Genomic DNA, 12,457 nt, shown 5'->3' on the forward strand with positions numbered 1-12,457 from the left:
TATTGATGAAGCCAGTGACTGATGTGGTGTACTCCTCAATGCCATCAGAAGAATCCCGGAACATATTCCAGTCTGTGCTAGCAAAACAGTCCTGTAGCTTAGCATCTGTGTCATCTGACCACTTCCGTATTGAGAGAGTCACTGGTACTTAATCTCAAGGACAGTTGTGTCAAATAGGGACAGACCTACTTAGCTTACACACACTACTTTCACACACACAGACACACTGTTGATACACACACACACACACACACACATCATCGATCTCATCTCAAGAACTAACTAGGGGCAGACCTACTTGGCACAGCCTGATGTTGTCATGGATAGGGCTGTTGCGGTGAACATATTACCACCACACCAGTGGTCACGAGTCATGAAGGCAGTCAAATTCCACATTAAGTTTTTGTCACAGTAATTAGGCTTCTCCAAGTTCTGATACTGTTGCCGGTCATTGGTAGCCAACCAAACTTGCTAAAGGCCTGGCACTCTATTGTCCCTCTAATCACTCTGACATCAATGAAAATGTTATTGAAAATCTAATCAAACACTTCATTTGAGCCCATGTTGTGCAACATTTSTATAGGCTATGCAATTACGGGAGAAACATAGTGATGGCCGCTAATAAAAAGATGGGGGGCCCATCAGCTTTCTATAGGCTAGGCCTACTYTATTTATTTCTCAATTTTCCTAATATTATTGCTTATATTTACCACATGACTATAGCCTACCTGGCTGGCATGAAAATAATGAAATAAATAATAAAATAATCCACGGGGAAAAGCTTCCTCCATTCGCTATTTACATGTATAAATTACATTTATTTTTTCCACTGCCCGTTTTGATACAGGTGCATGATAATAGTCCATTCTAAATCAAAACAAATGTCACACATATATTATTTAGCATGTGTAAAAACAAGATTAAATCAAGAATAGTCTGATTGGTGATAATTCTAGCCTTTCACTTGAATTATATATCATCACTTGTGAATGATGCCCAGCATAAGAACCAATGCCTTTTTTTTGTGCAACTTTTTAAAATTATAGTCACACACCTCTTGTAGCCTAGCCCATAGGCTTACATGTTTCAGGCCTATGGGCTAGGCCACTAGTGGCCAAATAACTTCTAAAATTAAGAACAGTCATTTGCTTTACAGGGGGTGTAGAGCCTAACTGGCATACATAAGCAGCGCGTGAGTTTCAAGTTTGGGGAAAATACTTTTCTCCATAAAAAAATGCACCTTTATAATAAAAGCATTACATGCATAATTGCATTTGTGGTCACTTTTGATAATGGTGTTTTCCCTAATGGCACATTCAGGTTATAGCCTACTACCATGTGAGATTTGCTGCGTTTATAATGCGAAAAAATAGACGAATAGTTTATCAACATTTTAAGCTAAACGTTCTGATCTGTTTCGTCAGCCACATTGCACACAAAACGTTTTTGATGCTAGTGGTTATATTAATGTGTGATCTATTGCATCCCACAACTGTCCCAGACTATGTTAAGAATATTTATTTCTCACACAGAATATAATAGGTCGACTTTTGTACTAGGGAGGATAGTAGATTGACATAGGCTATTGGTTTCGCTGTTCGTTAGGCCTACTCATCTTTTTGGCTGACGAAAAGTAAATGTGAACAGTTATTCCAATATCTTCAATATGCACCTCGGAATTGGATAAGGACGCGCGCAGTTGCGTCCCGGATGTGTCTGACTTGTAGCCTGTGAGAAAGACCCGATCAGGTGACGGAGAGCCATGCGAGTGAGAGACGCTTCGYATTGTGCAGCACACTCAGGGAGAACGGCACAACACCGCACAACACAGCACTCCGGGCCGCAAAAGGCATGGATTTGTTTAGGGTCCAMTACAGCCACAAAGGGGATGCCGCCGTGAAATTCTAGGCATTATCAAGTGCTTGTCAAATTGTGAATGAGAGACTATTGGAGTGCGTACAGCCTGCGCAAAAAAACAAAGCAGAGCTCATGCCTTTCAAGCGACTTTTTTCAAATCATCATTAGAATCTCATTATTATGTTCTGTTAATTACTGATGTCCCCTTTAAGAATGGAGCACCCTTGGTCATGCGCAGTGTTGTTCTATGTTATTCTGGTACTAACTCATTTGAGTAAATGTGAAGCTCCAGTTCCATTTCTTGTATTCAGAGTCTTTCTTATTATATAAATAAGTAATAAGAGCTAAGACACTACACTCATCATGCAGCCTTACAATGTATTAAAAATCAAAACATATAGCCCAACGTTTGTAGAACAACTAAAGTTACAATAATAACTCTAAATTAAGAATATAGGAGTACCTATTTCTTTGTTAACCGCTCTACACAGAATAGCCGCTTATGCGCACTTTGTTCAATTGTTTTCTTCATACTATAAAATAATATAAAATAATGCCATGGAATTATAAGCAAATGTTGTCTGCTAAATGAACTAGTGTTGCCCACAGCTATTTGTCATAGCCACATCAGGACCTAACATGGATAACTCAGAGTATGCTATTCTTTTCTTCTGAAATAGACTACATTTATTTCATATCATGCTTCTTTAGAACTATCTAAAATAAATAATGGATTTATTGTGAAGGTGTAGGCTATATCACATGGATTTATTAGACTTTATAAAATGGCTTGTAGGCTATGTGTGGAAGCCAGGGGATGGTAAATGTGTTTATGTTCATTAACGGTCAATTACCATGAGACCGACTGTTATTTGCTTGACAATCACCGGCTGACAAAATTTCATGACCCCCACAGCCCTAGTTATGGAAGCCATTATTCCTTACATTGGCTAAAATACAGATAAACATATAAACACACAAACATCCATGTAAACACACTCATACACACCTTTGCATAGAACATACAAGAAGGAAGTGGAGAGAAAGCAGAACCAGTCAGGTTGTCTGTGTTTTGGTCCAGAGCACAGCAGCTCCATTTCCCTCATCTCTCTCTCTCAGTGTTTCTTCATCTCTCTCTCATCCACTCTCCCACACTCTTTCTATCCTTTCTCCTCCCTTGGTCAGCCTCCCACAAAGAAGGCTGTGGAGCCCTCATCTCCTCCTTTTGATGTAATCTCAATGTCTTCTTGGGCCTAGACCTAATGAAGGATTCAGCTCAAGTTCAGCTGTCAGCTAAATGATGGAGAAGCTGCAAGAAGAGTTCCATGGCTTTGTACGCAATTTAAGGGCTTAACAAATCAGCCTCTTTACCAAGTTAATGGAGACCCACTTGTCAATGAAAAAATCCCCATGTTGCTATAGAAACCATGCAGTGGGGTTTGGAGTAGTCTGCTGCAAGACGACAATACTGTAAGTAAACATGCAATTGAAACGTTATGGATATAGAAAAAAAACCTCTAACTTCTGCCCACCAAAACAAGCAGGGACATTGTCTAAAGTATGAATGCTCTCTCCAGATAACAGAGCTATCCCCATATTACACGTACGGCTGATGAACCAATCGCGTATACCAGAGATTAATCAGATTCTGCTCCTGAGCCGATAAATAATTGCAGGTTTTACTATCTTACAAAGCATGTTAGAGGTCTGTAATTTTTATCATAGGTACACTTCAACTATGAGAGACGGAATCTAAAACAAAAATCCAGAAAATCACATTTGTATGATTTTTTAAGTAATTAATTTGCATTTTATTGCATGACATAAGTATTTGATACATCAGAAAAAGCAGAACTTAATATTTGGTACAGAACCTTTGTTTGCAATTACAGAGATCATACGTTTCGTAGTTCTTGACTAGGTTTGCACACACTGCAGCAGGGATTTTGGCCCACTCCTCCCTACAGATCTTCTCCAGATCTTCAGGTTTCGGGGCTGTCGCTGGGCAATACGGACTTTTCAGCTCCCTCCAAAGATTTTTCTATTGGGTTCAGGTCTGGAGACTGGCTAGGCAGCACTCCAGGACCTGAATGCTTCTTACGGAGCCACTCCTTAGTTGCCATGGCTGTGTGCTTCGTGTCGTTGTCATGCTGGAAGACCCAGCCACGCCCCATCTTCAATGCTCTTACTGAGGGAAGGAGTTGTTGGCCAAGATCTCGCGATACATGGCCCCATCCATCCTCCCCTCAATACGGTGCAGTCGTCCTGTCCCTTTGCAGAAAAGCATCCCCAAAGAATGATGTTTCCACCTCCATGCTTCACGGTTGGGATGGTGTTCTTGGGGTTGTACTCATACTTCTTCTCCTCCAAACACGGCGGTGGAGTTAGACCAAAAAGCTCTATTTTTGTCTCATCAGACCACATGACCTCTTCCCATTCCTCCTCTGGATCATCCAGATGGTCATTGGCAAACTTCAGACAGGCCTGGACATGCACTGGCTTAAGCAGGGGGACCTTGCGTGCGTGCAGGATTTTAATCCATGACGGCGTAGTGTGTTACTAATGGTTTTCTTTGAGACTGTGGTCCCAGCTCTCTTCAGGTCATGGACCAGGTCCTGCCGTGTAGTTTGTGGCTGATCCTCACCTTCCTCATGATCATTGATGCCCCACGAGGTGAAAATCTTGCATTGGAGCCCAGACCGAGGGTGATTGACCGTCACTCTTGAACTTCTTCCATTTTCTAATAATTGCGCCAACAGTTGTTTCCTTCTCACCAAGCTGCTTGCCTATTGTCCTGTAGCCCATCCCAGCCTTGTGCAGGTCTACAATTTTATCCCTGATGTCCTAACACAGCTCTCTGTCTTGGCCATTGTGGAGAGGTTGGAATCTGTTTGATTGAGTGTGTGGACAGGTGTCTTTTATACAGGTAAACGAGTTCAAACAGGTGCAGTTTATAAACAGGTAATGAGTGGAGAACAGGAGGGCTTCTTAAAGAAAAACTAACAGGTCTGTGAGAGCCGGAATTCTTACTGGTTGGTAGGTGATCAAATACTTATGTCATGCATAAAATGCAAATTAATTATTTAAAAATCATACAATGTGATTTTCTGGATTTTTGTTTTAGATTCCGTCTCTCACAGTTGAAGTGTACCTATGATAAAAAATTACAGACCTCTACATGCTTTGTAAGTAGGAAAACCTGCAAAATCGGCAGTGTATCAAATACTTTTGTTCTCTCCCACTGTATAAACACACAGATAATCCATTCTAAAGGACAAACACGTATTTGTCCTTTAAACATCTATATTACACTCAATTCAGAAGATGGGCTTTTGTCCATCTAAATGGCAGAGCAACCCCTCCATAACAAACTAGCCTATAGCTTTCCCCCCAGAAACCCCCTCATCTAATCACGGGCGGCCTCCTGTTAATTAACAAACAAAGCTATTTTTGTGATGAGATCAATGGAGGAGACAGACAGCCACCCAGACTGGGAAGAGCACACAAAGAGACACAGAGAGAGATGAAATGAGAGATCTGATTAAGAGACTATTAATAGTAATTGAGGCTGCGGTGAGTAATTCTGTTTAGTAAATTCTGTTCATCGGAGCCTCCGATGACGTGTCACGAGAGCGGAATGGGTATTCGCCGCACCGGAGTCGCCCCCGACGGTAGATGCTCACCCGGACCCTCCCCTATTGAGTCAGGTTTTGCGGCCGGAGTCGCACCTTTGGGGGGGATACTGTCACGCCCTGACCATAGAGAGATTTTATTCTCTGTGTTGGTTAGGTCGGGTGTGATTTAGGGTGGGTCATCTAGGCGTTTATATGTCGATGTTGGCCTGTTATGGTTCCCAATCAGAGGCAGCTGTTTTAATTAATCGTTGTCTCTGATTGGGGATCATATTTAGGCAGCCATTTCCCCTTTGTGCTTTGTGGGATCTTGTGTTTGTGTAGCTGCCTGTGAGCAGTCCAGAACGTCACGTTTCGTTTGTGGTTGTTTGTTTTTGTTTGGTGAGTTTCGATTTATTAAAATATGCGGAACTCTACACACGCTGCACCCTGGTCCATTCCTTATGACGATCGTGACAGAACCGAGTATTTGCAGCTGTTTAAACTGCAATATATGTGTAAATAAGCACAGTTCGCCCTTAATTTAAAGGCTCCATATATTTTCCATAAGTGGAGGGGTTTCTCTGTGGAGAGGCCTTTGTTGGTGCTGAGGGAGTAGAGAGGCTTGGACACAGGTAACACCAGGAGGACGGAGAGAGTGSCATTATGGGAAGGTCACTGGGTGCTCCTATTTGGCCTCAGGACATCACTGAGCTGTATGCTAATAATGGAACCTCTGAATGGTAATGATGAGACGGAGATGCTGTGGGCCCTTGGGACTGGGAGTATAAGAATGGATTTGAGACAAGATTACACAAACTCCATTTCCTTTCATTCTCTCTGTGACTGTGGTTCCCTCCATTCCTCCATCCCTCACTTTACATCAACATTACTATAGGCTTTGCGCCTAGAACCTGTCTCAGCTCTAGTCATCAGATGTGGCTCGGCTACCATAGGGCCCTCCCTCTGAAATGTCTTCCCTTTCTCATCTCCTCTCCATCTCTTCCAATATGCAATCTCTTTCTCTTCTCTCCATCAGCTCTGAATCTCCTCATTATTATCACTTTACTCTCTCCTCTGCCATTCCCACTTACTCTTCCATTACATCCCTATAATCCTCCTATTCCACTAGTCTTTCCAAGCAAAGACTCTCTCACACACACACACACATATGCACACACACACACACAGACACCTAGACTAATATGTACTCTTTTACAGAACTTGTAAACTGCTTTGTGTCTAATCCCAGTAGCCAGTCAGTAGTATGTCTGAGTCAGCCAGCCAGCCAAGCTCCTGTGTATGTTTGGAGTGTGACTGCATCTGTGAATGAGCGTGTGTTGAGGCAGTGTGGAGGCATGATTAAGTAAATTAACACATTAGTTTGAGCATCACTGTGAGGGTATACTCATCCACATGAGTACCTTGCTCAGCACAGACAACCAACACATTACACAGTAATAATGATACATATCAACACAGAGGTACACAGGCATGAGATACACATAACAGTAACACACAATCTATGTAAACAATAACCATAGAATGAACAGAAAACATATTCTCTCTCTCAAATGGAAAGTGTGTGTGTGTGTGTGTGTGTGTGTGTGTGTGTGTGTGTGTGTGTGTGTGTGTGTGTGTGTGTGTGTGTGTGTGTGTGTGTGTGTGTGTGTGTGTGTGTGTGTGTGTGTGCGTGCGTGCGTGCGTGCGTGCGTGCGTGCGTGCGCGCGCGCGCGCGTGCGTGTTAAAGATAGTCTTATCAACTGCTGTTCCATCAATCCACAGTGGCTCAGCAGCACATGGGGATTTACCACCATCTGGTTAAGCATCTCTCCAAAACAACATGGGCATACCTCCAGCCTTGATCCATGACCTCACACACACTACATCTCTCATATGAATCACCTGAACTAGCACCACATACTGTAAGAATCATCTGTCTTTTCTTCCTTATTCAAGATATAATTATTACTGCATTATCACACYCTTTATTGCAGATGTGAAATAATATTTTGGGATGTAGTTAATAAATAATCGATATATTTAGCATATGCACTTGATCCACTCCAGAGGAATGTAATAGCTATTAGTAATATATTCTCTACAAAGTCCATCTTTTACATTCCCTATAACTAACCTCCACAGAAATCAAAGTCATTTTACATTTATTAGTGTCTAACATGCTACACTTCAAATACCTACAGGTCTACATTACTAAAAATATTTTTTTTAACTTCAGAGTCAAATTCATCCCAATGCCTTAATTTCAGTGGATCATTATTCCCATAATGGAAATATTCAGACCCTTCTGATCGGCCATTTAAAAGGCAAAGACTGTACTGAACCAACTGAACTGAACCAACTGAACCACTGAACCAACTCATCCTCCAGTGCTTTGAGATTCTCTCAGGTCCAAATCTATATCACTGCCAATTCCACACCCCACATTTCTACTGAAAATGTAATTCCATTTGTGGTATAGAGATACCACATAGAATAGAATAATAGAATATAATAAAATATCATTATTTTTTCCATTATATAATTGACTACATATACTGAGGTTCAGCAGGTGTTTTTGTTTCCCCCAATCACCAGTGATGGCTCTAGCCTCGCACTGTTTATTGATCGGAGTGGGCGCATTTAGTGCCGTTATACTTGAGTCCAGAGAATATATATTTCACAGCATTTTGTGTGCAGGTTGGTTGCCAACAGCTCATGTACATCTATCTTAAAACCGTGGCGTACCTTTCATCCAGTCCACCACTTGACTCGAACTCCACTTGCTCACAGGCTCCATGACCAGAGCCATTGTGGAAGTTTTTCAGGTCTCGCCTGACAAAATAAACGCTTTAACACTTCAATCTATTACATTCACCAAATTCACCAATGTTTGATTCTATAATCCGTTTGCGTGTTTTCTAACAACGGCGAGGGAGGTCCATCGGATCCGAGGCGACGTTATGCGTGGCTTGATTCAAGTCCGATATATTTCTACACAATCCTCTGCGCTTGGCGCTTGTGTTGTTCGCTCGAATATCGCGAATATCTCCTTTATTTGTCATTCATGTCGGCTGCTGCCAACACTGCATGATTCTGGTGGAACCGTCTGCGACCCTCTCGCCAATTAATCTCTAGTATCAACTGATCAGTACAGCAAGCCTCCAGCCATCCAATAGAGAACGCATTCACTGGCATCTGTGGGTGTATTTCCCAGTCGCACTGTGCAGTCCAACCCACTGAGTCACACTAGCGTTTGCAGGCTTTTTTAATCCTCATCAGATGCACGTTCACTGTATCTCCCTCGCCTCTTTGTCGCTGTTCACGCCTCCATCATACAAGCGCTGTATGGCGGAAAATACGGTCGTAACAGAGGCTGAGGATGCTGTAATGTCCCGCTCTCTTATTATCATTCTTTACGAAGCAAGTTGAGATGTAGCCCCATTCAATATACCATGAATTGGTCTGTCTAATTGAGAGTATGAAAGAGAAGAATGAATGGGCTTAGGGCATTGCAATATATATTTTGTTCTTTGAAATAACCGATCAATCATCCATTACACGTTTGTAACTCAGAATTTCTAATGTTTTATGCCCAATAGTTTCACTATGCATTATGAGTTTCTATTGAAGGCATATGATACTGTAGGCCTATTTATATTAAAGATGACTGTATCAGCAAACACCATGCATTACAGGACTAAGCTGGTTATGAAAGAGTGGGCGCTTTTTTCCATTAACAGAAAATAATTTGCCTTTCTTAAAGATAAAACCCTTAATTGAAACAATTACAAAGCTGACACCTCGCCTGTTTTGGTAAAAAGCTTAGTGATAGGCCTGGAAAACGAAACGTGAAGCTAATGTAGTGCTCGCAGGCAACTATACATAGACAAGATCCCACAAAGCACAATGGGTCAATGGCTGCCTAAATATGATCCCCAATCAGAGACAAAGATAAACAGCTGCCTCTGATTGGGAACCATACCAGGCCAACATAGATATATAATCACCTAGATAACCCACCCTAGTCACACCCCGACCTAACCAACATAGAGAATAAAAAGCTCTCTATGGTCAGGGCGTGACACCTTCCACGATATCAAAATTATAGTTTTAACCATGTTTTGAGGCATTACAGTGTTTGTGTACATTTACAGGAAAATAAGCTTATATTTTGGGTTCTGATGGGGTATGACAGATTAACTAAGTTCATGCGGCATTTATTTATAAGTTATATTCTTCAAGAATCAATGGGTATATATCAATCAATCAATCAATCAAATGTATTTATAAAGCCCTTTTTACATCAGTCAATGTCACAAAGTGCTATACAGAAACCCAGCCTGAAACCCCAGACAGCAAGCAATGCAGATGTAGAAGAATATATCATTCATTTATAAATCCAAAAATGAATGTAGCAATTAAGGATTCTAACTATAAATCACACATATCAATTGAAGGCCTTGGTGATGTTGCTGCCTGTCAGCCTAGCCTGGGTCAATCAAGGCACACCCAGTTCACTGGGGCTGGAGAGCGCCAGGGGCTGACCGTCACATCAATTACACCCCCTATTAAATAAATCCACCAACAGACTCAAGACTCAGTCACGACTACAATGAATCTCTTTGACATAACAAACATCCCACTCACTCAGGTGAAAGCAATAGAAGACTAGCATGAATGCATCCCACTACCGCAACACGAATAGGCCCACCATAGGTTGACATGCTGCCTCATAAAGTAGGCTCATGGAAACAACAAGCTCAGATTAATTGATGTGATTTTGCTTTACTGGTTTGACATAATGTGCATATGTGGCTTTCATGGCCTTAACCAGATGTGATGTAATGTATCTGCACACTGAACTATTCTGAATCGTATTCTGTAAATAATAATCTAACCTAAAGCACGGACACAGCCACTTCAAACCCCTCAGTATTGGTAGTTAGACTGTTGCACACTAGCCCAGAATGCACAATAACTCTATGAGAGAGCCTATAGAGCATAGAAAAAGAGACTATGGAGTGTAGAAAGATGTGTCATCAGAACAAAGAACCACTCTTTTTCCATGACCCCTGACCTGTGCAACAATATTGTTCAGGCTTTGCACAGTTAATTTTTTGTGTAAAATTAGTCACCATCATGTTATTGACGTAAGAGGGATGGTTGTTCTTCCTAGYATCATGGTACAACAAAGAGTCAGCCTCTAATTTTCTAAAATGCCTCGAAGACTAATTCTCAGTGATATCAATCAAGATGTATTTCAAAAAATGAGTGTTTGAAGTCTAAGGATATACAGGAAGCGATACACAAGATAAGAATATATTATATAGGCTTATCTCATAGGACAATAGCTGTTAACCACCAAGTCTTGCTTTGTTAAATCAAAGCATCTTGGCTTGTCCTTTGTTTTATTTATGTAAGATTAGCAATGGCTCTTGCCCCTCTGCCCCACCCCTATGGGTATGTGAATACATTTGCTCTGTGTGGAGGTATCGTTGTCAGCATCTCTGACTAATTTAAACAGAAGAATGTGTAATCTGCTTTGCAAGACGAGCATGTGAAATACAAGAGCCTTAAGTTACAACTGTTTAGTTCATTTTCTCCTTGCAAGTTATGAATGGAACTTTTATGTCGCTATTAATTTCCCCATTATCTGTGAATAATTTATATCTTTGGGGAAGCTCTCTCCTCTCTCCTGCTATTATTACTCTACCCTTGTAGACTCGTATCTGTCCCTGTGCTCTGAGTGTGTGTGAGCAGCTAATGGGTCAGTCTACATCCAAAGAGTCTGTCTGGTTTCTCAGAAAAATGTGTGAATTAAGTTGCAATTCATAATATTGCTAGTGTTTTAAGAATTATGCCCATAAACTGTTGTATACAATATTATAGAGTAGGTGTCAGATGTGTGCGTAGTGGTAGCGAAGTCAGGTGCAGGAGAGCAGAGATTTGTGAACAGGCGCACACTTTATTTGGCAAAAGTGCAAAATGCGCAAAACAGTCACAAGAATTATGTTTAACAATAAACATCTCCTTGAAAAATAACACGGGAAAAACAAGCCAGTCTGGCGCATCAACAATACACACAATACACAGAATACACAAACAATCTTACACAAAGACATGATGGGGAACAGAGGAATAAATACATGTAGATTGATTGGGAACAAGACATAACAAATGGATACATGAAAAATGGAGCGGCGATGGCTAGAAAGCCAGTGACGTCGACCGCCGAACGCCGCCCGAACAAGGAGAGGAGCCGACTTCGGCGGAAGTCGTGACAGTAGGTCTATTTTGAGAACGTATAGGCCTATGATAGAGCTACTTTTAAAACAAAGTAAGCCAATTGACCATTAATTGACTTTGAGTCATAGAGAAATTCTAGTGATCACATTTTTCACAGTAGACTATAGCCTATCTTTGTTTCAGTTAATCAAACATTGCAGTTAATTTCACATTTTCTAAAATGAGAAGGAGCAAAGCAAAGATATGATAGCACTCAAATCCAGATGTTCATCAACAGTCAGGTGCTTCAGGACCTTCAACCGATCACTGCCCGCACCTCCCTGCCCGTCCAGCATCACTACTCTGGACGATTCTGACTTAGAATGTGTATACAACTACAAATGCCTAGGTGTCTGGTTAGACTGTAAACTCTCCTTCCAGACTCACATTAAGCATCTCCAATCCAAAATGAAATCTAGAATCGGCTTCCTATTTCGCAACAAAGCATCCTTCACTCATGCTGCCAAACATACCCTCGTAAAACTGACCATCCTACTGATCCTCGACTTCGGCGATGTCATTTATAAAATAGCCTCCAACACCCTACTCAAAACATTGGATGCACTCTATCACAGTGCCATCCGTTTTGTCACCAAAGCCCCATATATCACCCACCACTGCGACCTGTATGCTCTCGTTGGCTGGCACTCGCTTCATACTCGTTGCCAAACCCACTGGCTCCAGGTCATCTACAAGTCTCT

At 41.5% G+C, this 12,457-nt stretch overlaps 1 protein-coding gene across 1 annotated transcript in view; it reads right to left on the reverse strand.

The window, feature by feature from the left end:
- The window catches only part of LOC111980231 (connector enhancer of kinase suppressor of ras 2-like), a 61,365-nt gene extending 52,702 nt beyond the window's left edge, over positions 1 to 8,663 (reverse strand). Inside the window, exon 1 of the mRNA XM_024010917.2 lies at positions 8,217 to 8,663. Coding sequence (XP_023866685.1) covers positions 8,217 to 8,280 — 64 coding nt within the window. The 5' untranslated portion in view covers positions 8,281 to 8,663. The remainder of the gene's footprint in view (positions 1 to 8,216) is intronic.
- Between the last annotated feature and the right edge of the window lie 3,794 nt (positions 8,664 to 12,457).

The sequence above is a fragment of the Salvelinus sp. IW2-2015 genome, linkage group LG20 (assembly GCF_002910315.2).
Source record: "Salvelinus sp. IW2-2015 linkage group LG20, ASM291031v2, whole genome shotgun sequence".
NCBI classification, from domain to species: domain Eukaryota; kingdom Metazoa; phylum Chordata; class Actinopteri; order Salmoniformes; family Salmonidae; genus Salvelinus; species Salvelinus sp. IW2-2015.